General features: G+C 41.6%; 1 protein-coding gene across 5 annotated transcripts in view; it reads left to right on the plus strand.

Moving 5' to 3' along the window:
• MYO1C (myosin IC) overlaps window positions 1-24065 on the plus strand; it is a 567598-nt gene that overhangs the window by 468049 nt on the left and 75484 nt on the right. For all 5 annotated transcript variants that reach the window (XM_053706236.1, XM_053706241.1, XM_053706239.1 and 2 more), the window contains one exon: window positions 870-946. In XM_053706236.1, coding sequence (XP_053562211.1) covers window positions 870-946 — 77 coding nt within the window. The remainder of the gene's footprint in view (window positions 1-869; window positions 947-24065) is intronic.

Below are 24065 nucleotides of genomic sequence, written 5' to 3' on the forward strand. Positions count from 1 at the left end.
CCTTTTCCTCCTCCTTTCTTAGAGAGAGTTACATGAGTTGAAATACTCAATAGGCAGATACCTTAAACTAAACAAAACTAATATAATAGGAGAAGGGACCTGTTACAATCTACAGGACAATCTACATCCTAGTTTCTAAACAGCTGGGCCACAGCCCAGTACCGGGCCTTGATAGCCCTCCTAGTGGGCCATGACCTGAAATGTCCCCCACTGGGAGCTGTGACAGGCCGCTTCACACATAAGAAATACTGGGCGGACCTGTCAGAGTGCCAGTGCCCATGTGCACATATATCGGCAGTTGAGTGGGAGGACAGGGTGGGATAAGGAGCAGATAGGACTGGACCTGGGCACCGTGGTTAAGTGATACCACCCCATTGACTACAATGAATATATATGTGTGTGTGTGTGTGTATATATGTATGTATTTGTGTGTGTGGGTATGTATGTGTGTGTATGTATGTATGTATGTATATATACATATATATATATATATATATATATATATATATATATATATATATATATATATATATAAAAAATTCTTCCGACACTTGCATACCAATGCATTTTTTATATATATATCTATCTATCTATCTATATATATATATATATATATATATATATATATATATATATATAATCACACACATACATATATACACACTACAGCGCCCTGGACACGTCCAGCTAAAATTTACCGGGTCTTGAGTTTATTAGGGTTGAGAACCACTGATCAGACTTTTGACTCTGAATGAAAGATAACATTGTTTGTGTAATATTTTATGTGACTGTTTTTTTAATAAAACATGATTTATTTAAATTGGGGTTTTTTAATATTTACTCATACTATTACATCTCCTGTTTATTAGGACAAAAATCTTTATCCGATTTCCAAAAACCCTTTTTGCTACAGAGGATGCCCTGGAAGTGCGGAAACAAAGCATTGGTATGTTGTTTATTGTTCATATTCAAGTTGCTTTGCCTTCCTACTGTATATGCTCTTGCATACTTGTTGCTGTTTGTGGTCAGTGTTCTCCTTTTCCCACGGTAATGTGTCCGTGTATATCCATGTGCTCACCAGAAATCTGTGAATTGGCTCATGGCCTGTACTTGTAAAGCAATAAATGAGACCATATATTAGCACTAGCTGTTTTTTAAGATAATGTAATACAATCTAAATGTAATTAATCCATTTATAAAAATGGCCAATGTTTTAAGAAATTAAACTGGTATATACTTTATTATGAAGAATGCGGAAAATTGATTTTTCTCTTGCAAGGTGTATCCAGTCAACGGATTCATCCTTTACTTGTGGGATATTCTCATTCCCTACAGGAAGTGGCAAAGAGAGCACACAGCAGAGCTGTCCATATAGCTCCCCCTCTAGCTCCACCCCCCAGTCATTCTCTTTGCCGGCTCTAAGCACTAGGGTCTCTCTACGGGAGGGTAAAGTGAATGTGGTGTTAGAATTTGTAGTTTTTATCTTCAATCAAAAGTTTATTTTAAATGGTACCGGTTTGTACTATTTACTCTCTAGCAGAAAAGTGATGAAGATTTCTGCTGAGAGGAAAATGATTTTAGCATGTTGTAACTAAAATCCACTGCTGTTCCCACACAGGACTGAGGAGTACCAGAAAACTTCAGTTGGGGGGAACGGTTTGCAGGGTAATCTGCAATGAGGTATGTTTAGTCATTTATTTCTAGACAAGACTGAGATAATGCTAGAAGAGACTGACAATATCCCCATGAGGGGAGGGTAAGCTATGTTCACAGACTAAGTAAGGAATTGAATGCTTACATAACAGGGCTAATTATGCTGGTTGACACTGATTCAGGGCAATCGATTGTTTATTTAAGAAAAATATCGTTTGTAGACACTTTGAAAGTCCTTTTGGGGTTCTTTCTGGGGTTATTACCCACATGGCTGTTTTTTATTCACTTAAGAGTGATTTTCTAGGCCTCACAGCTGTGGAGTGGGAGGGGCCTAATTTTGCGCCTCAGATGCGCAGTTAGAATTGCAGAGAAGTTCATTCTGCTTCACATGGAGGATCCTGCTGCTGTTTGAGGGCCTTATAGAAGCTATATTCCCCAAAATCTGATCCCTAAGGGCAGGTAGGGCCACAGCAAGGCTGTGGCAAGGTGCTGTACTATTTTTAACCAGGTGTTGGCTTTAGGCTGCTCCGGTTTGGGCATTAAGGGGTTAATCGTTTTGAAGCTTGTGGTGCAATCCTATTAAGGCTTTAGGTACATACTGTGAAAATTTCAGGAGAATTGCTGCATTTTTCACTGTTTTGTAAAATTGTGTGCTCTTTTTATCTCTTAAAGGCACAGTAACGTTTTTTTCAAATTGTGTTTTTTATTTGATTAAAGTGCTTTCCAAGCCTGCTTGTGTATATTACTAGTCTATTAAACATGTCTGACACTAAGGAAAATCCTTGTTCAATGTGTTTAGAAGCCATGGTGGAACCCCCTCTCAGAATGTGTCCCACTTGTACTGATATGTCTATACACTTTAAAGATCATATTGTTGCACTTAAGAATGTGGCCCAAGATGATTCTCAGACTGAAGGTAACGAGGGTAGCCCGTCTGCCTCCCCCCAAGTGTCACAACCAGTTACGCCCGCGTAAGCGATGCCTAGTACCTCTAGTGCGTCTAACCCTTTTACATTACAAGACTTTGCGGCAGTCATGGATAATTCTCTTACAGCCTTCTTATCTAAACTGCCTGTGTTACCCGCAAAGCGTGATAGCTCTGTTTTAAGAACAGATTATGAGCATTCTGACGTTTTGGCAGCCGTATCCGATATACCCTCACAACGCTCTGAAGTGGGAGCGAGGGATTTGATGTCTGAGGAGGAACCCTTCCTGAATCAGAGACTTCTCCCTCAGACAGATTCAGATACATTGGCTTTTAAATTTAAACTAGAACAACTCCGTGTCTTGCTTAGGGAGGTATTAGCTACTCTGGATGACTGCGACCCTTTGTTGATCCCAGAGAAATTGTGTAAAATGGACAAGTACCTAGAGGTCCCTGTTTACACGGATACGTTTCCGGTCCCTAAGAGGATTGCGGATATCGTTACTAGGGAGTGGGATAGACCAGGTGTTCCCTTGGCTTCCCCTCCTGTTTTTAAGAAAATGTTCCCCATACCTGACCCTGTGAGGGACTCTTGGCAGACGGTCCCTAAGGTGGAGGGGGCTGTTTCTACACTTGCTAAACGCACAACCATACCAGTTGAAGACAGTTGTGCTTTTAAAGACCCTATGGATAAGAAGTTAGAAGGTTTACTTAAGAAAATTTTTGTTCAACAAGGTTTTCTTCTCCAACCTATTGCCTGCATTATTCCTGTAACTACTGCAGCTGCTTTCTAGTTTGAGGCGCTGGAAGACTCGCTCCAGACGGAGACCTCGTATGAGGAAATTATGGTTAGAATTAAGGCTCTTAAGCTAGCTAATTCTTTTATCACTGACAACGCTTTCCAAATAGCTAAGTTAGCGGCGAAAAATTCAGGTTTCGCCATTTTGGCACGCAGGGCGCTATGGCTAAAGTCCTGGTCGGCCGATGTGTCGTCTAAATCCAAGCTTTTGAACATTCCTTTCAAAGGAAAGACCCTCTTTGGGCCTGAATTGAAAGAGATTATTTCAGATATCACTGGGGGAAAAGGCCATGCTCTCACTCAGGACAAGCCCTTTAAGACAAAGAACAAAGCTAATTTTCATTCCTTTCTCAATTTCAGGAACGGCCCCCCTTCATCCTCTCTGGCTGCAGAGCAAGAGGGTAATGCTTCACAGCCCAAGGCAACCTGGAAACCTTACCAGGGCTGGAATAAGGGTAAACAGGCCAAAAAGCCTGCAGCTGCCACCAAGACAGCATGAAGGGGTAGCCCCCGATCCGGGACCGGATCTAGTAGGGGGCAGACTCTCTCTCTCTTCGCTCAGGCCTGGGCAAGAGATGTACACGATCCTTGGGCATTAGAGATTAGCCCAGGGATACCTTCAAGAATTCAAGGACTCTCCTCCAAGGGGAAGGTTCCACATTTCTCGTCTGTCTACAGATCAGACAAAGAAAGAGGCGCTTTTACGCTGTGTAGAAGATCTACATCCAATGGGAGTGATCCACCCAGTTCCAATTGCAGAACAAGGACTGGGGTTTAACTCAAACCTGTTTGTGGTTCCCAAAAAAGAAGGAACTTTCAGACCAATCCTGGATCTCAAAATTCTAAACAAATTCCTCAGAGTCCCATCATCCAAGATGGAGACCATTCGGACAATCTTACCAATGATCCAGGAGGGTCAATATATGACTACGGTGGATCTAAAGGATGCGTATCTGCACATTCCTATCCACAAAGATCATCACCAGTTTCTCAGGTTCGCCTTTCTGGACAAGCATTATCAGTTTGTGGCTCTTCCTTTCGGGTTGGCCACTGCTCCCAGAATTTTCACAATCTGTAGCTCAGTGCATGGAGACAATCGGACTAATGGTAGCGGCAATGGACATAGTTCCTTTTGCTCGGATACACCTCAGACCACTGCAACTATGCATGCTCAAACAGTGGAATGGGAATTATGCAGAATTGTCTCCTCAAATTCAGTTGGACAAGGAGACCAGAGATTCTCTCTTCTGGTGGTTGTCTCAGGATCACCTGTCTCAGGGAATATGTTTCCGCAGACCAGAGTGGATCATTGTAATGACCGACGCCAGTCTTTTAGGCTGGGGGGCAGTCTGGGACTCCCTGAAAGCTCAGGGCTTATGGTCTCGGGAAGAAACTCTTCTCCCGATAAACATTCTGGAACTGAGGGCGATATTCAACGCTCTTCAGGCATGGCCTCAACTAGCTGCGGCCAAATTCATCAGATTTCAGTCGGACAACATCACGACTGTAGCTTACGTCAATCATCAGGGGGGAACAAAGAGTTCTCTAGCAATGACGGAAGTAACCGAAATAATCAGGTGGGCGGAGGATCACTCCTGCCATCTCTCAGCAATTCACATCCCAGGAGTAGACAACTGGGAGGCGGATTTTCTTAGTCGTCAGACTTTTCACCCGGGGGAGTGGGAACTCCACCCGGAGGTATTTGCCCAGCTGACTCAGCTATGGGGCACTCCAGAGTTGGATCTGATGGCGTCCCGTCAGAACACCAAACTTTCTCTCTACGGGTCCAGGTCCCGGGATCCCAAGGCGGTATTGATAGATGCTCTAGCAGCGCCTTGGTCCTTCAATCTGGCTTATGTTTTTCCACCATTTCCTCTCCTCCCGCGTCTGGTTGCCAGAATCAAGCAGGAGAAGGCTTTGGTGATTCTGATAGTGCCTGCGTGGCCACACAGGACTTGGTATGCAGACCTAGTGGACTTGTCATCTGCCCCACCATGGGGCAGGATCTTCTGATACAGGGTCCGTTCAAGCATCCAAATTTAGTTTCTCTATGTCTGACTGCTTGGAGATTGAACGCTTAATTCTATCAAAGCGTGGGTTCTCTGAGTCAGTTATAGATACTCTGATTCAGGCTAGAAAGCCTGTTACCAGGAAAATCTACCATAAGATATGGCGGAAATATCTTTGTTGGTGTGAATCCAAGGGTTACTCATGGAGTAAGATTAGGATTCCCAGGATATTGTCCTTTCACCAAGAAGGATTGTAGAAAGGATTGTCAGCTAGTTCCTTAAAAGGACAAATATCTGCTTTGTCTATCCTGTTACACAAGCGTCTGGCAGAGGTAACAGACGTTCAAGCGTTTGCTTAGGTTTTAGTCAGAATCAAGCCTGTCTATAAACCTGTGGCTCCGCCATGGAGTTTGAATCTAGTTCTTTCGGTTCTCCAAGGGGTTCCGTTTGAACCTTTACATTCCATAGACATTAAGTTGCTATCTTGGAAAGTTTTGTTTTGTTAGCTATCTCTTCTGCTCGAAGAGTTTCAGAATTATCTGCCTTACAGTGTGATTCACCTTACCTGGTGTTCCACGCAGATAAGGTAGTTTTTGCGTACCAAGCCTGGTTTTCTTCCTAAAGTTGTTTCTAACAAGAATATTAACCAGGAAATAATTGTTCCTTCTCTGTGTTCTAATCCATCTTCGAAGAAGGAACGTCTATTACACAATCTTGATGTAGTTCGTGCTTTAAAGTTCTATTTACAAGCAACTAAGGATTTCAGACAAACATCTTCCTTGTTTGTTATCTATTCTGGTAAGAGGAGAGGTCAGGAAGCGACTGCTACCTCTCTTTCCTTTTGGCTGAAAAGCATCATCCGTTTGGCCTATGAGACTGCTGGACAGCAGCCTCCTTAAAGGATTACTGCTCAGTCTACCAGAGCAGTGGCTTCCACATGGGCTTTCAAAAATGAGGCTTCTGTTGAACAGATTTGTAAAGCAGCGACTTGGTCTTCACTGCATACTTTTGCCAAATTTTACAAATTCGATACTTTTGCTTCTTCGGAGGCTATTTTTGGGTTTTGCAAGCAGTGGTGCCTTCCGTTTAAGGTACCTGTCTTGTTCCCTCCCTTCATCCGTGTCCTAAAGCTTTGGTATTGGTATCCCACAAGTAAAGGATGAATCCGTGGACTGGATACACCTTGCAAGAGAAAACAGAATTTATGCTTACCTGATAAATTACTTTCTCTAGCGGTGTATCCAGTCCACGGCCCGCCCTGGCATTTAGGTCAGGTAAAAATTTTTTGTTTAAAACTACAGTCACCACTGCACCCTATGGTTTCTCCTTTCTCTTGTTAAGTGTATCCAGTCCACGGATCATCCATTACTTATGGAATATATTCTCCTTCCCAACAGGAAGTTGCAAGAGTCCACCCACAGCAAAGCTGCTATATAGCTCCTCCCCTAACTGCCATATTCAGTCATTCTCTTGCAAGCCTCAACATAGATAGGAGGTCGTGAGAGTCTGTGGTGATTTATACTTAGTTTATTCTTCAATCAAAAGTTTGTTATTTTTAAATGGCACCGGAGTGTGCTGTTTTTCTCAGGCAGTATTTGGAAGAAGAATCTGCCTGCGTTTTTCTATGATCTTAGCAGACGTAACTGAGATCCATTTGCTGTTCTCACACATTCTGAGGAGTGAGGTACTTCAGAGGGGGAATGGCGTGCATGTTTTCCTGCAGATAAGGTATGTGCAGTAAAATATTTTTCTAGGAATGGAATTGACTAAAAATATACTGCTGATACCGAAGTAATGTAAGTAAAGCCTTAAATGCAGTGATAGCGACTGGTATCAGGCTTATTAATAGAGATACATACTCTTATAAAAATGTGTTTTAAAACGTTTGCTGGCATGTTTAATCGTTTTTTAACGTTCATTGGTGATAACACTGTAATGTTGGTATAGCCTTAAATGCAGTAAAAGCGACTGGTATCAGGCTTATTAATAGAGATACATACTCTTGTAAAAATGTGTTTTAAAACGTTTGCTGGCATGTTTAATCGTTTTTAACATATGTTTGATGATAAAACTTATTGGGGCTTAAGTTTTTCCACATGGCTGCATAGAAACAGTTAACTGAAGCTTCCCACTGTTGTAATATGAGTGGGAGGGGCCTAATTTAGTGCTTTTTTGCGCAGTTAAAATTACAAAATGAATTATCCAGATTCCCTCAGCAGTCCCATGAATACTACAGGACATTTCTAAAGGGCTAAAAAGACTTCCAAAATCGTTTATAGGGAAGGTAATCCACAGCTCTGCTGTGGCAGTTTTGTTGTGTCTGTTTTTAAAAATGTCTGTCGTTTTTTTGATCTGTTTTTTGTATTAAGGGGTTAATCATCCATTTGCAAGTGGGTGCAATGCTCTGTTACCTTATTACATGTACTGTAAAAATTTTGTTTGTTTTACTGCCTTTTTTCACTGTTTTTCAAATTTTGACAAAATTTGTTTCTCTTAAAGGCACAGTAACGTTTTATATATTTGCTTGTTAACTTGATTTAAAGTGTTTTCCAAGCTTATTAGTCTCATTATTAGTCTGTTCTAACATGTCTGACATAGAGGAAGCTCTGTGTTCATTATGTTTTAAAGCCATGGTGGAACCCCATCTTAGAATGTGTACCAGATGTACTGATTTCATGTTAAACAATAAAGATCATTTTTTGTCTTTAAAAACATTATCACCAGAGGATTCTGTCGTGGGGGTAGTTATGCCAACTAACTCTCCCCACGTGTCAGACCTTTTGACTCCCGCTTTAGGGACTCCCGCTCAAATGGCGCCAAGTACATCAAGGGCACCCATAGCGTTTATTTTACCAGGGGATTCTGTCGAGGGGAAAGTTATGCCGATTAACTCTCCCCACGTATCAGACCCTTCGACTCCCGCTTTAGGGACTCATGCTCAAATGGCGCCAAGTACATCAAGGGCGTCCATAGCGTTTATTTTACAAGACATGGCAAAGGTGGTGAATAATACTCTGGCAGCAGTATTAGTCAGACTACCTGAAATTAAAGGAAAGCAGATAGCTCTGGGGGTAGATACAGAGCATACAGACACTTTAAGAACCATGTATGATACTACCTCACAATATGCTTAGTCTGTGGGTGATTTTTTTTTTTGACTCAGGGAAGATGATTTAACCTGATTCTGATATTTCTACATTTAAAATTTATGCTTGAGAACCTCCACTTGTTGCTCAGGGAGGCTTTGGCTACTCTGAATGAATGTGTACAATCGCAGGGCCAGAGAAATTGTGTAGACTGGATAAATAATATGCAGTGCCGGTGTGTACTGATGTTTTTCCAATACCTAAAGAGGTTTACTAAAAAAAAATTTTTTTAATAAGGAATGAGATAGACCAGGTGTGCCGTTCTCTTCCCCTCCTATTTTTTAGAAGAATGTTTTCTAATAGTTACCACCACACGGGACTTCTGGCAGACAGTTCCTAAGGTGGAGAGAAGAGTTTCTACTCTAGCTAAGCGTACCACTACCTCTGGCGAGGACAGTTGTGCTTTTTAGATCCAATGGATAAAAAATGTTTATTCAACAGGGTTTTATCCTGCAGCCCCTTGCATACATTGCTTCTGTCACTGCTGCTGCGGCGTTCTGGGTTGAGTCTCTTGATGAGGCTTTACAGTTAGCGACTCCATTGGATGGATATATTTGACAAGCTTATGCTAGCCAATTCCTTTGTTTTCTGATGCCTTTGTTCATTTGACTAGACTAACGGCTAAGAATTCTGTTTTTTACTATACTGGCGCGCAGAGCGCTATGGCTTATATCATGGTCAGCTGTCGTGACTTTAATAAATAAGCTACTTAACTTCCCTTCAAGGGGCAGACCCTATTCGGGCCTGGTGTGAAGGAGATTATTGCTTATATCACTGGAGGAAAAGGTCATGCCCTTCCTCAGGATAGGAATCAAGGGCCAACAAAGGTCTAATTTTCGTGCCTTTTAAAACTTCAGGGCAGGTGTGGCATCCACTTCCTCTAAGGCAAAACAAGAGGGAATTTTTGCTCAGTCCAAGGCGGTCTGGAGACAATTGGACCTGGAACAAAGATAAGCAGGCCAAGGAGCCTGCTGCTGCCTCTAAGGCAGCATGAAGGAACGGACCCCTATCCGGTAACAGATCCTATAGGGGGCAGACTTTCATTCTTCGCCCGGGCGTGGGCAAGAGATGCCCAGGATCCCTAGGCATTGGAATTTATATCCCAGAGATATCTTCTGGATTCAAGGATTCCCCCCCCCCCCCAAAAAAAAAGGGGAGATTTCGCCTTTCACAATTATCTGCGAACCAGATAAAGAAGGAGGCATTCTTACATTGTGTACGAGATCCATCCAGTTCCAAGAGAGGAACAGGGACAGAGTTTTTACTCAAATCTGTTTGTGGTTCCCAAGGTGAGGGAACCTTCAGACCTATTTTGGATCTAAAGATCTTAAACAAATTCCTCAGAATTCCGTCATTTAAGATGGAAACTATTCGTACCATCTTAACTATGATCCAGGAGAGTCAATAGAGGACTACAATGGATTTGAAGGATGCTTATCCTCACATGGTGATGCATAAAGATCACCTTCGTTTTTCAGGTTTGCCTTTCTAGACAGGCATTACCAGTTTGTAGCTCTTTCCTTTGGGATATCTACAGCCCCAAGAATCTTTATGGAGGTTCTGGGGTCGCTTTGGCGGTCCTTAGGCCGCGGGGCATAGAAGTGGCCCCTTAGTTAGACGACATCCTGATACAGGCGTCAAACATCCAAACATCCAAATAGCCAAGTTTTATACGGACGTAGTACTGGCATTTCTGAGATCACATGGGTGGAAAGTGAACAAGGAAAGAGTTCTCTATCCCCAATCTCAAGGGTTTCCCTCCTAGGGACTCTGATAGATTCTGTAGAAATGAAAATTTACCTGACGGAGTCCAGGTTGTCAAAGTTTCTAAATTTCTGCCGTGTTTTTCATCCCATCCGCGCCCTTCGGTGGCTCAGTACATGAATGAAATCGGCTTAATAGGAAGCGGCAAGGGACATAGTACCGTTTGCACGTCTACATTTCAGACCGCTGCAACTATGCATGCTCAGTCAGAGGAACGGGGATTACACAGATTTGTCCCCCTGTTGAACCTGGACCAAGAGACCAGAGATTCTCTTCTCTGGTGACTATGTCGGGTCCATCTGTCCAAGGGTATGACCTTCCGCAGGTCAGATGGGACAATTCTTACAATGGATGCCAGCCTTTTTAAGTTGGGATGCAGTCTGGAACTCCCTGAAGGCTCAGGGATAGTGGACTTAGGAGGAGACCCTCCTTCTAATAAATATTCTGGGAGTGATATTCCATGCTCTCAGACTTGGCCTCAGTTAGCAACTCTGAGGTACATCATACTCAGTCGGACAATATACACGACTGTGGCTTACATCAACCATCAAGGGGGAACAGAAGTTCCCTAGTGATGTTAGAAGTCTTACAATAATTCACTGGACAGAGACTCACTCTTGTCTATCAGCTATCCATATCCCAGGTGTTGAGAACTGGGAGGTGGATTTTCTAAGTCGTCAGACTTTTCTTCCGGGGGAGTGGGATTTCCTTCGGAGGTCAAGACCAAGCAGGAGAGGGCTTTGGTGTTTTTGACAGCGCCTGCGTAGCCACGCAGGACCTGGTATGCAGATCTGGTGGACATGTCATCCTTTCCATCACGGCCTCTGCTTCTGAGACAGGTCCCTCTACTTCAGGGTCCTTTCAACCATCTAAATAGAATCAATCTGAGATGGACTGCCTGGAGACTGAACGCTTGATGTTATCAAAGCATGGCTTCTCCGAGTCAGTCATTGATACCTTAATACAGACATGAAAGCCTGTCTCTAGGAAAATTGAACATAGATATGGTGTAAATATCTGATTGTTATGAATCCAAGGGTTACTCATGGAATAAAGCCTGGATTCCCAGGATATTATCTTTTCTCCAAGATGTTTTTAAGTAAATGGTTGTCAGCTAATTCCTTAAAAGGGACAGATTTTTACTCTGTCTATTTTTTTGCACCAGCGTCTGGCAGGTATTCTAGACGTTCAGGCATTTGGTCAGGCTTTGGTTAGATCCATGGAGCTTAAACCTGGTTCTTAAGGCTCTTCAAGAAGTTCCGTTTGAACCTTTTTTGTTCCATAGATATCAATCTTTATCTTGGAAAGTTCCTTTTGGGTAGCTATTTCCTCGACTCGTAGAGTCTCCAAGTTATCTGTGTTACAATGTGATTCTCCTTATCTGGTCATTCGTACGGATAAGGTAGTCCTGCGTACCAACCTGGGTTTTTTCCTAAGGTGGTATCTAACAAGAACATCACTCAAGAGATAGTTGTTCCATGCTTGTATCCTAATCCTTCCTCAAAGAAGGAACGTCTATTACACAATATTGGACGTGGTTTGTGCTTTAAAGTTTTACTTACAAGCTACTACAGTTTTCATCAAGCGTTCACCTTGTTTGTTGTCTATTCTGGACAGAGGAGAGGTCAAAAGACTTCAGCAGCCTCTCTGTCTTTTTGGTTAAAAAGCATAATTCATTTAGCTTATGAGACTGCTGGACAGCAGCCTCCTGAAGGGATTGCAGCTCATTCTACTAGAGCTGTGGTTTTCACTTGGGCCTTTTTTTAAATGTGGCTTCTGTTGAACAGATTTACAAGACGGAGTCTTGGTCTGCGCTTCATACTTTTTCAAATTTAACAAATTTGATACCTTGCTTCTTCAGAGGCTATTTTTGGGAGAAAGGGTTTTTTTACAGGCAGTGGTAACTTTCGTTTAAGTACCTGCCTTGTCCCTCCCATCATCCGTGTACTTTAGCTTTGGTATGGGTATTCCATAAGTAATGGATGATCCGTGGACTGGATACACTTAACAAGAGAAAACATAATTTATGCTTACCTGATAAATTTATTTCTCTTGTAGTGTATCCAGTCCATGGCCCGCCCTGTCACTTTAAGGCAGGTAATTTTTTCATTTGAACTACAGTCACCACTGCACCCTATGGTTTTTCCTTTCTCTGCATGTTTTCGGTCGAATGACTGAATATGGCAGTTAGGGGAGGAGCTATATAGCAGCTTTGCTGTGGGTGGACTCTTGCAACTTCCTGTTGGGAAGGAGAATATATTCCATAAGTAATGGATGATCCATGGACTGGATACACTACAAGAGAAATAAATTTATCAGGTAAGCATAAATTATGTTTTTTCTTCCTAACCTTTGGTCGAATGACTGGGGGGTGGAGCTAGAGGGGGAGCTATATGGACAGCTCTGCTGTGTGCTCTCTTTGCCACTTCCTGTAGGGAATGAGAATATCCCACAAGTAAAGGATGAATCCGTGGACTGGATACACCGCAAGAGAAAGTAATTTATCAGGCAAGCATAAATTCTGTTTTTTAGTGGATACATATGGAGATTAGTTAGTTATTCCATATACATAGAGCATGCCATTTTATTTATTTATTTTTTTATTCCGGTCATTAAGGGGTTAATAGTAGCAGTTAAAGGGGCAGTAAAGTCATTTTATATATGCATAGTATATATCGGCAAACAAGCACTACACTGCTAAAGATCTATGTACAAACTACAACTAAAACTGCTGTACAGGGTCATACCCATAGAGATGCCTCTTCAGTATGTTTATCTTATATTCTCTGCTGTCACCAGTTAGTGACAAAGGGACATAAAACCAAATGTTGTTCTTTCATGATTCAGATAGAACATACAATTTTTTTATTTATTTTTTATATATTTTATTTATTCGGGGAATCAACTGGTACAAAGTGGCAAAACAGATAGCATAACAAACAAAACGTATACGATACAGATGATGATAGTAGAATGTGTGATAAAAAAATGAATAATTCCCCATTTTTACATTATTTTTTGAACAAAGGTTTAAACAGTCAACTGAAGATGTTAACTAAGAAAATCCACATAGTTATTGAATTACAATCTTTTCTTTTTATGATATCCGTTGTTTAAACTATAACAAAAATTATATAAGTTAGTGAGACCACAAAAATTAAGAACATTATCGCAAATCAAGTAGATTTCGACTCTACTGATAACAAACAAAACGTTTTAAAGTTCACTTCAAGCAATTTTCACGGTTATACATGCAAAAATAAAATATGAACTATCATGGGCACAGAAGTAAGACAAGTCAAAAAATGTTTTAGTTCAGTTTGAACTTAACAGATGATGTTAACTACCTAGCACAGGGCTCAAAATTTCCACTCTTTACTTTTTTATTTAGAATCCAACAGAGTGAGCACTTTAATCTGTACATATATGTTCAGAACAGAAGACAAAAAGAAAAACAGAAAGAAGCACCTCACAGGGTGTCTAAAATACCTTATTTAAAAAAAAAAGGAAAAACAACCCCAGCGGGGGCAATTGCTGATTGCAGGTATCCTCCTAACCTAAAATATTTGCTGGCATAAAAAAAAATGTGTCCTCCTGCAGTTTCCCAAAAGATAGCAGGACGATTAATATATTCTCGGTTAAAGGAAACATATTCTTGGAACTTAGATTTAAGCCAGTTTTTAAACTTAAAATCTGATGCCAGATATATAGGAAAATAGAACCGACGATTTCTAAAAGCAGGATCACTAAACTGAAAGTCAAGGAAGACAGGGGCATGGTCCGAAATGCAAATAGGAAGACATAACTTTCAATTTGCACAGCCTTTCATCTAGGAGAAGTAGATTGATCCTTGAAAGTGACTTATGTGCCTTAGAAAGGCATGTGAAGTCTCTAGTGTCAGGATTCTGTGACCTCCATAAATCCCTAACCCTAAGATTCCGGAAAAGTCTAGTGAACAATTTTGATTCTCTTTTACTTATAAGAAAAGAAGAATTATGTCTTAACCTATCTAAAGGGTATTGTGGTGCCATATTAAAGCCCCCTCCTACTATCAGATAACCCTCTGCATATGACATATTAGCCTGGAGTGTCTCCCAAAAGGGCAAGTTGAAGACATTGAGTGCATAGATATTACATAATGTATATAGTGTCTTAGCTAATTTAATTTCTCCAACATAGGTGTGTCCGGTCCACGGCGTCATCCTTACTTGTGGGATATTCTCTTCCCCAACAGGAAATGGCAAAGAGCCCAGCAAAGCTGGTCACATGATCCCCCCTAGGCTCCGCCTTCCCCAGTCATTCTCTTTGCCGTTGTACAGGCAACATCTCCACGGAGATGGCTTAGACTTTTTTGGTGTTTAAATGTAGTTTTATTGCTTCAATCAAGAGTTTGTTATTTTAAAATAGTGCTGGTATGTACTATTTACTCTGAAACAGAAAAGAGATGAAGATTTCTGTTTGTAAGAGGAAGATGATTTTAGCAACCGTTACTAAAATCGATGGCTGTTTCCACACAGGACTGTTGAGATGAAGTAACTTCAGTTGGGGGGAACAGTGTGCAGACTTTCACTGCTTGAAGTATGACACATTTCTAACAAGACTTGGTAATGCTGGAAGCTGTCATTTTCCCTATGGGATCCGGTAAGCCATTTTAATAACAATTTATAAAGGGCTTCACAAGGGCTTTAAAGACTGGTAGACATTTTTCTGGGCTAAAACGTTTGTTTTATTAGCTTGTTTAGTGGTTTGTTACTCTGAGGAGTTGTTTTTATCTGGGAATTTTGATAATAAAAACGGCAGGCACTGTATTGGACACCTTTTTCACTGGGGGCCTTCTCTAGTCTTAGGCAGAGCCTCAGTTTCGCGCCACTAATGCGCAGTTGTTTTTGGGAGTCAGAGCATGCAGATGCATGTGTGAGGAGCTCTGATACACTGAAAAAGCGTGCTGAAGGCGTCATTTGGTATCGTATTCCCCTCTGGGCTTGGTTGGGTCTCAGCAAAGCAGATACCAGGGACTGTATAGGGGTTAAATGTAAAAACGGCTCCGGTTCCGTTATTTTTAGAGTTAAATCTTTCAAATTTGGTGTGCAATACTTTCAAGGCTTTATGACACTGTGGTGAAATTTTGGTGAATTTTGGACAATTCCTTCATACTTTTTCGCATATTCAGTAATAAAGTGTGTTCAGTTTAAAATTTAAAGTGACAGTAACGGTTTTATTTTAAAACGTTTTTTGTACTTTGTTATCAAGTTTATGCCTGTTTAACATGTCTGTACCTTCAGATAGACTATGTTCTGTATGTCAGGAAGCCAAAGTTCCTTCTCATTTAAATATATGTGATGCATGTGATAGTGAAAATGATGCCCAAGATGATTCCTCTAGTGAGGGGAGTAAGCATGGTACTGCATCATCCCCTTATGTGTCTACACCAGTCTTGCCCACACAAGAGGCCCCTAGTACATCTAGTGCGCCTATTATTCTTACTATGCAACAATTAATGGCTGTAATGGATAATTCTATTAAAAACATTTTAGCCAAAATGCCCACTTATCAGCGAAAGCGCGACTGCTCGGTTTTAGATACTGTAGAGCATGAGGGCGCAGATGATAATGGTTCTGACATGCCCTTACACCAGTCTGAATGGGCTAGGGAGGTTTTGTCTGAGGGAGAAATTTCAGATTCAGGAAAAATTTCTCAACAAGCTGAACCTGATGTTATTACATTCAAATTTAAATTGGAACATCTCCGCGCTCTGCTTAAGGAGGTGCTTTCTACTCTGGATGATTGTGACAATTTGGTCGTTCCAGAGAAATTATGTAAGATGGACAAGTTTCTAGAGGTCCCGGTGCCCCCCCGAAGCTTTTCCTATACCCAAGCGGGTGGTGGATATTGTAAACAAAGAATGGGAAAGGCCCGGCATACCTTTTGTCCCTCCCCCTATATTTAAGAAATTGTTTCCTATAGTCGACCCCAGAAAGGACTTATGGCAGACAGTCCCTAAGGTCGAGGGGGCGGTCTCTACCTTAAACAAACGCACCACTATTCCTATAGAAGATAGTTGTGCTTTCAAAGATCCTATGGATAAAAAGTTAGAAGGTTTGCTTAAAAAGATGTTTGTTCAGCAAGGTTACCTTCTACAGCCAATTTCATGCATTGTTCCTGTTACTACAGCAGCGTCTTTTTGGTTTGATGAACTAGAAAAGTCGCTAGATAAAGTTACCCCTTATGAGGAGATTATGGACAGAATTCGTGCTCTTAAATTGGCTAATTCTTTTACTCTATACGCTACCCTGCAATTAGCTAGATTAGCGGCGAAAAATTCAGGGTTTGCTATTGTGGCGCGCAGAGCGCTATGGCTAAAGTCTTGGTCAGCGGATGCGTCATCCAAGAACAAATTGCTTAATATTCCTTTCAAGGGGAAAACGCTGTTTGGCCCTGACTTAAAAGAGATTATTTCAGATATCACTGGGGGAAAGGGCCATGCCCTTCCTCAGGATAGGTCTTTCAAGGCTAAAAATAAGCCTAATTTTCGTCCCTTTCGTAGAAACGGACCAGCCTCAAGCTCTACACCCTCTAAGCAAGAGGGTAATACGTCTCAAGCCAAGCCAGCCTGGAGGCCCATGCAAGGCTGGAACAAAGGTAAGCAGGCCAAGAAACCTGCCACTGCTACCAAGACAGCATGAGATGTTGGCCCCCGATCCGGGACCGGATCTGGTGGGGGGCAGACTTTCTCTCTTCGCTCAGGCATGGGCAAGAGATGTTCTGGATCCTTGGGCTCTAGAAATAGTCTCCCAAGGTTATCTTCTGGAATTCAAGGAACTACCCCCAAGGGGAAGATTCCACAGGTCTCAATTGTCTTCAGACCACATAAAAAAACAGGCATTCTTACATTGTGTAGAAGACCTGTTAAAAATGGGAGTGATTCATCCTGTTCCATTGAAGGAACGAGGGATGGGATTCTACTCAAATCTGTTCATAGTTCCCAAAAAAGAGGGAACATTCAGACCAATCTTGGATCTCAAGATCTTAAACAAATTTCTCAGGGTTCCATCGTTCAAGATGGAAACGATTCGAACAATTCTTCCTACCATCCAGGAAGGTCAATTCATGACCACGGTGGATTTAAAGGATGCGTATCTACATATTCCTATCCACAAGGAACATCATCAGTTCCTAAGGTTCGCGTTTCTGGACAAACATTACCAGTTCGTGGCACTTCCATTCGGATTAGCCACTGCCCCAAGAATTTTCACAAAGGTACTAGGGTCCCTTCTAGCGGTGCTAAGACCGAGGGGCATTGCAGTAGTACCTTACTTGGACGACATTCTAATTCAAGCGTCGTCCCTGCCACAAGCAAAGGCTCATACGGACATTGTCCTAGCCTTTCTCAGATCTCACGGGTGGAAAGTGAACGTAGAGAAATGTTCTCTATCTCCGTCAACAAGAGTCCCCTTCTTGGGAACAGTAATAGACTCCTTAGAAATGAAGATTTTTCTGACAGAAGCCAGAAAATCAAAACTTCTAAACTCTTGTCAAGTACTTCATTCTGTTCTTCTTCCTTCCATAGCGCAGTGCATGGAAGTAATAGGTTTGATGGTTGCGGCAATGGACATAGTTCCTTTTGCGCGAATTCATCTAAGACCATTACAACTGTGCATGCTCAGACAGTGGAATGGGGATTATACAGACTTGTCTCCAACGATACAAGTAGATCAGAGGACCAGAGATTCACTCCGTTGGTGGCTGACCCTGGACAACCTGTCACAAGGGATGAGCTTCCGCAGACCAGAGTGGGTCATTGTCACGACCGACGCCAGTCTGGTGGGCTGGGGCACGGTCTGGGAACCCCTGAAAGCTCAGGGGCTTTGGTCTCGGGAAGAATCTCTTCTACCGATAAACATTCTGGAACTGAGAGCGATATTCAATGCTCTCAGAGCTTGGCCTCAGCTTGCAAAGGCCAAATTCATAAGGTTTCAATCAGACAACATGACGACTGTTGCGTATATCAACCATCAGGGGGGAACAAGGAGTTCTCTGGCGATGGAAGAAGTGACCAAAATAATTAAATGGGCGGAGAATCACTCCTGCCACTTGTCTGCAATCCACATCCCAGGAGTGGAAAATTGGGAAGCGGATTTTCTGAGTCGTCAGACATTTCATCCGGGGGAGTGGGAACTCCATCCGGAAATCTTTGCCCAAATAACTCAATTATGGGGCATCCCAGACGTGGATCTGATGGCGTCTCGCCAGAACTTCAAGGTTCTTTGCTACGGGTCCAGATCCAGGGATCCCAAGGCGGCTCTAGTGGATGCACTAGTAGCACCTTGGACCTTCAACCTAGCTTATGTGTTCCCACCGTTTCCTCTCATTCCCAGGCTGGTAGCCAGGATCAAACAGGAGAGGGTATCGGTGATCTTGATAGCTCCTGCGTGGCCACGCAGGACTTGGTATGCAGACCTGGTGAATATGTCATCAGCTCCACCATGGAAGCTACCTCTGAGACAGGACCTTCTTGTTCAAGGTCCGTTCGAACATCCGAATCTGGCCTCACTCCAACTGACTGCTTGGAGATTGAACGCTTGATTTTATCAAAGCGAGGGTTCTCAGATTCTGTCATTGATACTCTTGTTCAGGCTAGAAAGCCTGTAACTAGAAAAATCTACCATAAAATATGGAAAAAATATATCTGTTGGTGTGAATCTAAAGGATTCCCATGGAACAAGATAAAAATTCCTAGGATTCTATCCTTTCTTCAAGAGGGTTTGGAGAAAGGATTATCTGCAAGTTCTTTGAAGGGACAGATTTCTGCTTTATCTGTTTTACTTCACAAAAAGCTGGCGGCTGTACCAGACGTTCAGGCTTTTGTTCAGGCTCTGGTTAGAATCAAGCCTGTTTACAAACCTTTGACTCCTCCCTGGAGTCTCAATCTAGTTCTTTCAGTTCTTCAGGGGATTCCGTTTGAACCCCTACATTCCGTTGATATAAAGTTATTATCTTGGAAAGTTTTGTTTTTGGTTGCAATCTCTTCTGCTAGAAGAGTTTCAGAGTTATCTGCTCTGCAGTGTTCTCCTCCATATCTGGTGTTCCATGCAGATAAGGTGGTTTTGCGTACTAAACCTGGTTTTCTTCCGAAAGTTGTTTCTAATAAAAATATTAACCAGGAGATAGTCGTGCCTTCTTTGTGTCCTAATCCAGTTTCAAAGAAGGAACGTTTGTTGCACAACTTGGATGTAGTTCGTGCTCTCAAATTTTACTTAGCAGCTACTAAGGATTTCAGACAAACATCTTCTTTGTTTGTTGTTTATTCTGGTAAAAGGAGAGGTCAAAAAGCAACTTCTACCTCTCTCTCTTTCTGGCTTAAAAGCATTATCCGATTGGCTTATGAGACTGCCGGACGGCAGCCTCCTGAAAGAATCACAGCTCACTCCACTAGGGCTGTGGCTTCCACTTGGGCCTTCAAGAACGAGGCTTCTGTTGATCAGATATGTAAGGCAGCGACTTGGTCTTCACTGCACACTTTTACCAAATTCTACAAATTTGATACTTTTGCTTCTTCTGAGGCTATTTTTGGGAGAAAGGTTTTGCAAGCCGTGGTGCCTTCCATCTAGGCGACCTGATTTGTTCCCTCCCATCATCCGTGTCCTAAAGCTTTGGTATTGGTTCCCACAAGTAAGGATGACGCCGTGGACCGGACACACCTATGTTGGAGAAAACAGAATTTATGCTTACCTGATAAATTACTTTCTCCAACGGTGTGTCCGGTCCACGGCCCGCCCTGGTTTTTGATCAGGTCTGTTGAATTATTTTCTCTAACTACAGTCACCACGGTATCATATGATTTCTCCTATGCATATTCCTCCTTTACGTCGGTCGAATGACTGGGGAAGGCGGAGCCTAGGGGGGATCATGTGACCAGCTTTGCTGGGCTCTTTGCCATTTCCTGTTGGGGAAGAGAATATCCCACAAGTAAGGATGACGCCGTGGACCGGACACACCGTTGGAGAAAGTAATTTATCAGGTAAGCATAAATTCTGTTTTTTACCATTAGGAACCTCCCCTCTGAGACTGTGTTAGTGTGAAGAACTTCATAGTTTAACTTTTTCCCTAGGAGAATCGCAACACCTCCTTTCCTCTTCATACTGGGGGAGGAAAGAACTTCCTTAACCCATGAGCACTTAAGCTTAAGAACTTCTTCCAGTTTTAGATGAGTTTCCTCTAGGAAGGCAATATCAGTGTTTATTTTTCTTAAATTAGATATTATTGCTTTCCGTTTAATGGAAGATGTAATGCCCCCAATATTCCAAGAGGTTAACTTGAATCTACCTGCCACGTCTACCATCTAAAGAAAAGAGAAAAAAAATAAAATACACATTTTCCAAAAAACACAACACACAAAATCCCAAATATAAACTGATGAACAAGGTCTACAAAGTTGAACGTGTTAAAGATAATGTAATTGGCGCAGACCCAAGAACGACTTTATTTATTTAGACTAAAGAGATAGATATCAAGGATATAATAAACCTTGTATATAAAGAATTGGAATTCAGCACTCTCTTGATTAGTAATAACAAATAATTAATTTGATTTTTCATATACGTCCATTGATAGTCATTTTCCGCTATCATGGCATAAAAAACACACACATATATCTCTAAAATAAAGTGCAAATAAGTGACATCTAAAGTGCAAATATAAATAACATCATAAAGAATTTTATAAAAGGCAGATCTGGCGTCCCAGAAAATTGACTTGTTACATGCAACACCGTACTGCACTGTATACTGACAGGCTGTGTCTGGGCAGGTTATCATGGCGATCTATGCATGTACAGCAAATATAGAATGATGAGGTAGTGGCTCAATTGTGCTTGGTATAAGAAACCGTTCAAAAATAGACGGATTTGCTCTTCACAAAGTGTCTTTAGTGCAGACCTATATTCGATAAAACACCAACAGTTCCATAATTTGGTGTTTAAAGTAAACAGTCACCTGCTACTTTATACCATTTTTCTGCATGCCATGATTTACATCTTACCTAGCTGCTTACTTGCTTACATGTCTATATGCTTTATGCCTGCTTGACTGTTTACTTTAAACACCAAATTATGCAACTGTCGGTGTTTTATCGAATATAAGTCTGCACTGAAGACACTTTGTAAAGAGCAAATCCGTCTATTTTCTGTTTCTTATATCAAGCACAATTGGGCCACTTCCACCTCATTCTATATTTGCTGTACATGCATAGTCAGTATACAGGGTTTGGTGCAGTACGGTGTTGCATGTAACAAGTCAATTTTCTGGGACGCCAGATCTGCCTTTTATAAATTCTTTATGAGGTTATTTATATTTGCACTTTAGATGTCACTTATTTGCACTTTATGTGCTGAATTTCCATTCTTTATATACAAGGTTTATTATATCCTTGATATCTATCCATTTTTAGTCTAAATAAACACAACATCCCAACCTTGGTTGGCCCACCTTTCTCCCACATCCATACTGTTAGCATTTATCATTTTTTCTTTGAACTATCTAACTCTATTGCGCAAAATTTCTCTGTATCTTTAGCAGAATCGGAAAAAGTGTGTTTGATTGTCCACCATAATCTTCAGCCTAGCTGGATAGATTACTGTAGCTTGAAGGCCCTGATTAATTAGTCTAGTACAGATTGGGGCTAGCGCTCTTCTTTTTGCGCCTGTTAACGCAGAAAAATCCTGAAATATCATAATTTTTGTATCCCCGAGATAGGCTGTTTTTTCTGAAAAATTGTAACCGCATAACTTATCTTGAAAATTTAGTGCTTTAGCAATAATTGGCCTGGGTCTTGTGCTCTCTTTTCCAGTTGTATGCTAGCCTATGTGCCCTCTCTAGCACTATTTGTGGCTGAGAGTGCGGGATGTGTAGGAGTTGAGAGAGTAATAGTTAACAATTTAAGATCCTTATATTGCTTTTCTTCTGGTACCCCAATGTCTCTGAAGTTGTTTCTCCTGGAACGGTTCTCTAGGTCTTCTAAGTTTACTCTGAATTTTTAAGAGGTTGGTATTCATAGCTTCTAACTTAGTGTTATGGCCTACCGTCAGATCTTCTAAATCCGAAATTCTTTGTTCTACCTCTGACAATCTATTAGAGAATTGTCTGATTTCATTTGTTAAGAGTGTAATATCCTGTTTTATCTAATTTTCAAGAATGTCAAATTTGGGGGCCAGAGCTTCAGAAATACTGGAGACCAGTGATTGGATGTCCAGAGGCTCACTTAGATGTGAAGGAATGGAAACAACAGGGTGTATATCTGCCGAGGTCTCGAGTATTTTTGTTTTTCCTGTCCCTTAGTCTAACTGCCATAACTGAAGGTGAAGTTTTAGCGTGAGTGTTCAAATATTTATCCATGTGCTTATAAGAGTGAACAAAATAGTGATCAATTCTCTCATATCATGAGAGAAAGAACAAAGAAGTGTAGGGGAGAGCCCCCTACAAAAGTGAGAGAAGGAAGGGGAAAAATCCCATGTGATTCAGTGAATAATTGTGATCAGTGTTAAAGAAGAAGAAAAGAGAAAAAAGCGAGGTGTTTAAAGAATTCTAAATCGGTTATGGAAGACAGCAAACGGTCAGTGCGAACTGGCCAAAATGAAACTCAACAAAGAAGAGAGACCCCTGCAAACAACCTCCTCAGCCAACCATGCCTCAGGAGACAAAATCAACAGTCAAGCAATAGAAATGAACTACTATGAATATTTTATGCTTTCTTAAGACTTAGGTTCTTCTTACCCAACCCCCCGGACAAACAGCCCTGCAAGCAAATAGAGAAAACAGAAGTTCTTCAGTTATTTCTATATGGAGAGGAAAACCCTTAGAAAAGAAAGTTCTTTATAGCAACCAATCAGATCATGCCATTTTAAACAACTTTCTAATTCACTCCTTTTATCAATATTATAATATGGATAGTACTCTTCAGAATGGGACTGGAGTTTTAAGTAGTCTTGTCAGCCTCTCAGTGAGAGCATGGATGAAAGTTAGAGCCCGGAGATGCAGGAAGAGTCTTCCTGCGAAATCATCCCGACTCAGATTAACAGCTTCATTAGCAATCAGCGTTGACGAGTTTCGCTGCCTGCTCTCTGCTCTCAAGTCCATGTCAGGAGTGATGCTACTACCCTGTCACACTTGAAAGGCCATGTTCCTGTTACACGGCATAGATTCTGTTAAGATCCTTTCATTTATATACATATGATAACTCAAGAAGACAGGGTCACAGTGTGTCTCCTTTTATCTGTATAGAATCAAGGGTTAATACTGTATCCTCGGAAAGGGGGTTATTGAACGGGGGGGTTGTATGCATAATATCTTTATTGTGTTTAATGCTGCGACATGTGTGAGATGAGGCTCTGTCAATGTGTGAACAGTCAGTTTTCTCTGGCGCGTTTTCTCTCTAGTGCAGGGGCGGTCCTTTAACTTCCTCTTTCCTGACCAACGGTTGTAGAAGACAAAGCGGTTTCTCTGTGGTACGGGTCATAGGAGGTGGTGAGTGCCCCCGCCATTGGGGTATAAAGGTGCCATTTACTTTCTATCTAGTCCGTAATAAAGGTGCAAGCTATGGAGGACTCGGATATGTTAGAGGATACTCCTTCTTTAACAAAACCTAATAACTGTGTCTATTGTGAGGAGGTTCCGGTTGATCCACCTGCTCAACTCTGTTCCACATGCTTTGATAAAATTGCAATATCTAAAAAGAATAAGATATTTAGTACAACTGAGGCGTCCACCTCTGAGGGT

This window comes from Bombina bombina, chromosome 3 (assembly GCF_027579735.1).
Source record: "Bombina bombina isolate aBomBom1 chromosome 3, aBomBom1.pri, whole genome shotgun sequence".
NCBI lineage: Eukaryota > Metazoa > Chordata > Amphibia > Anura > Bombinatoridae > Bombina > Bombina bombina.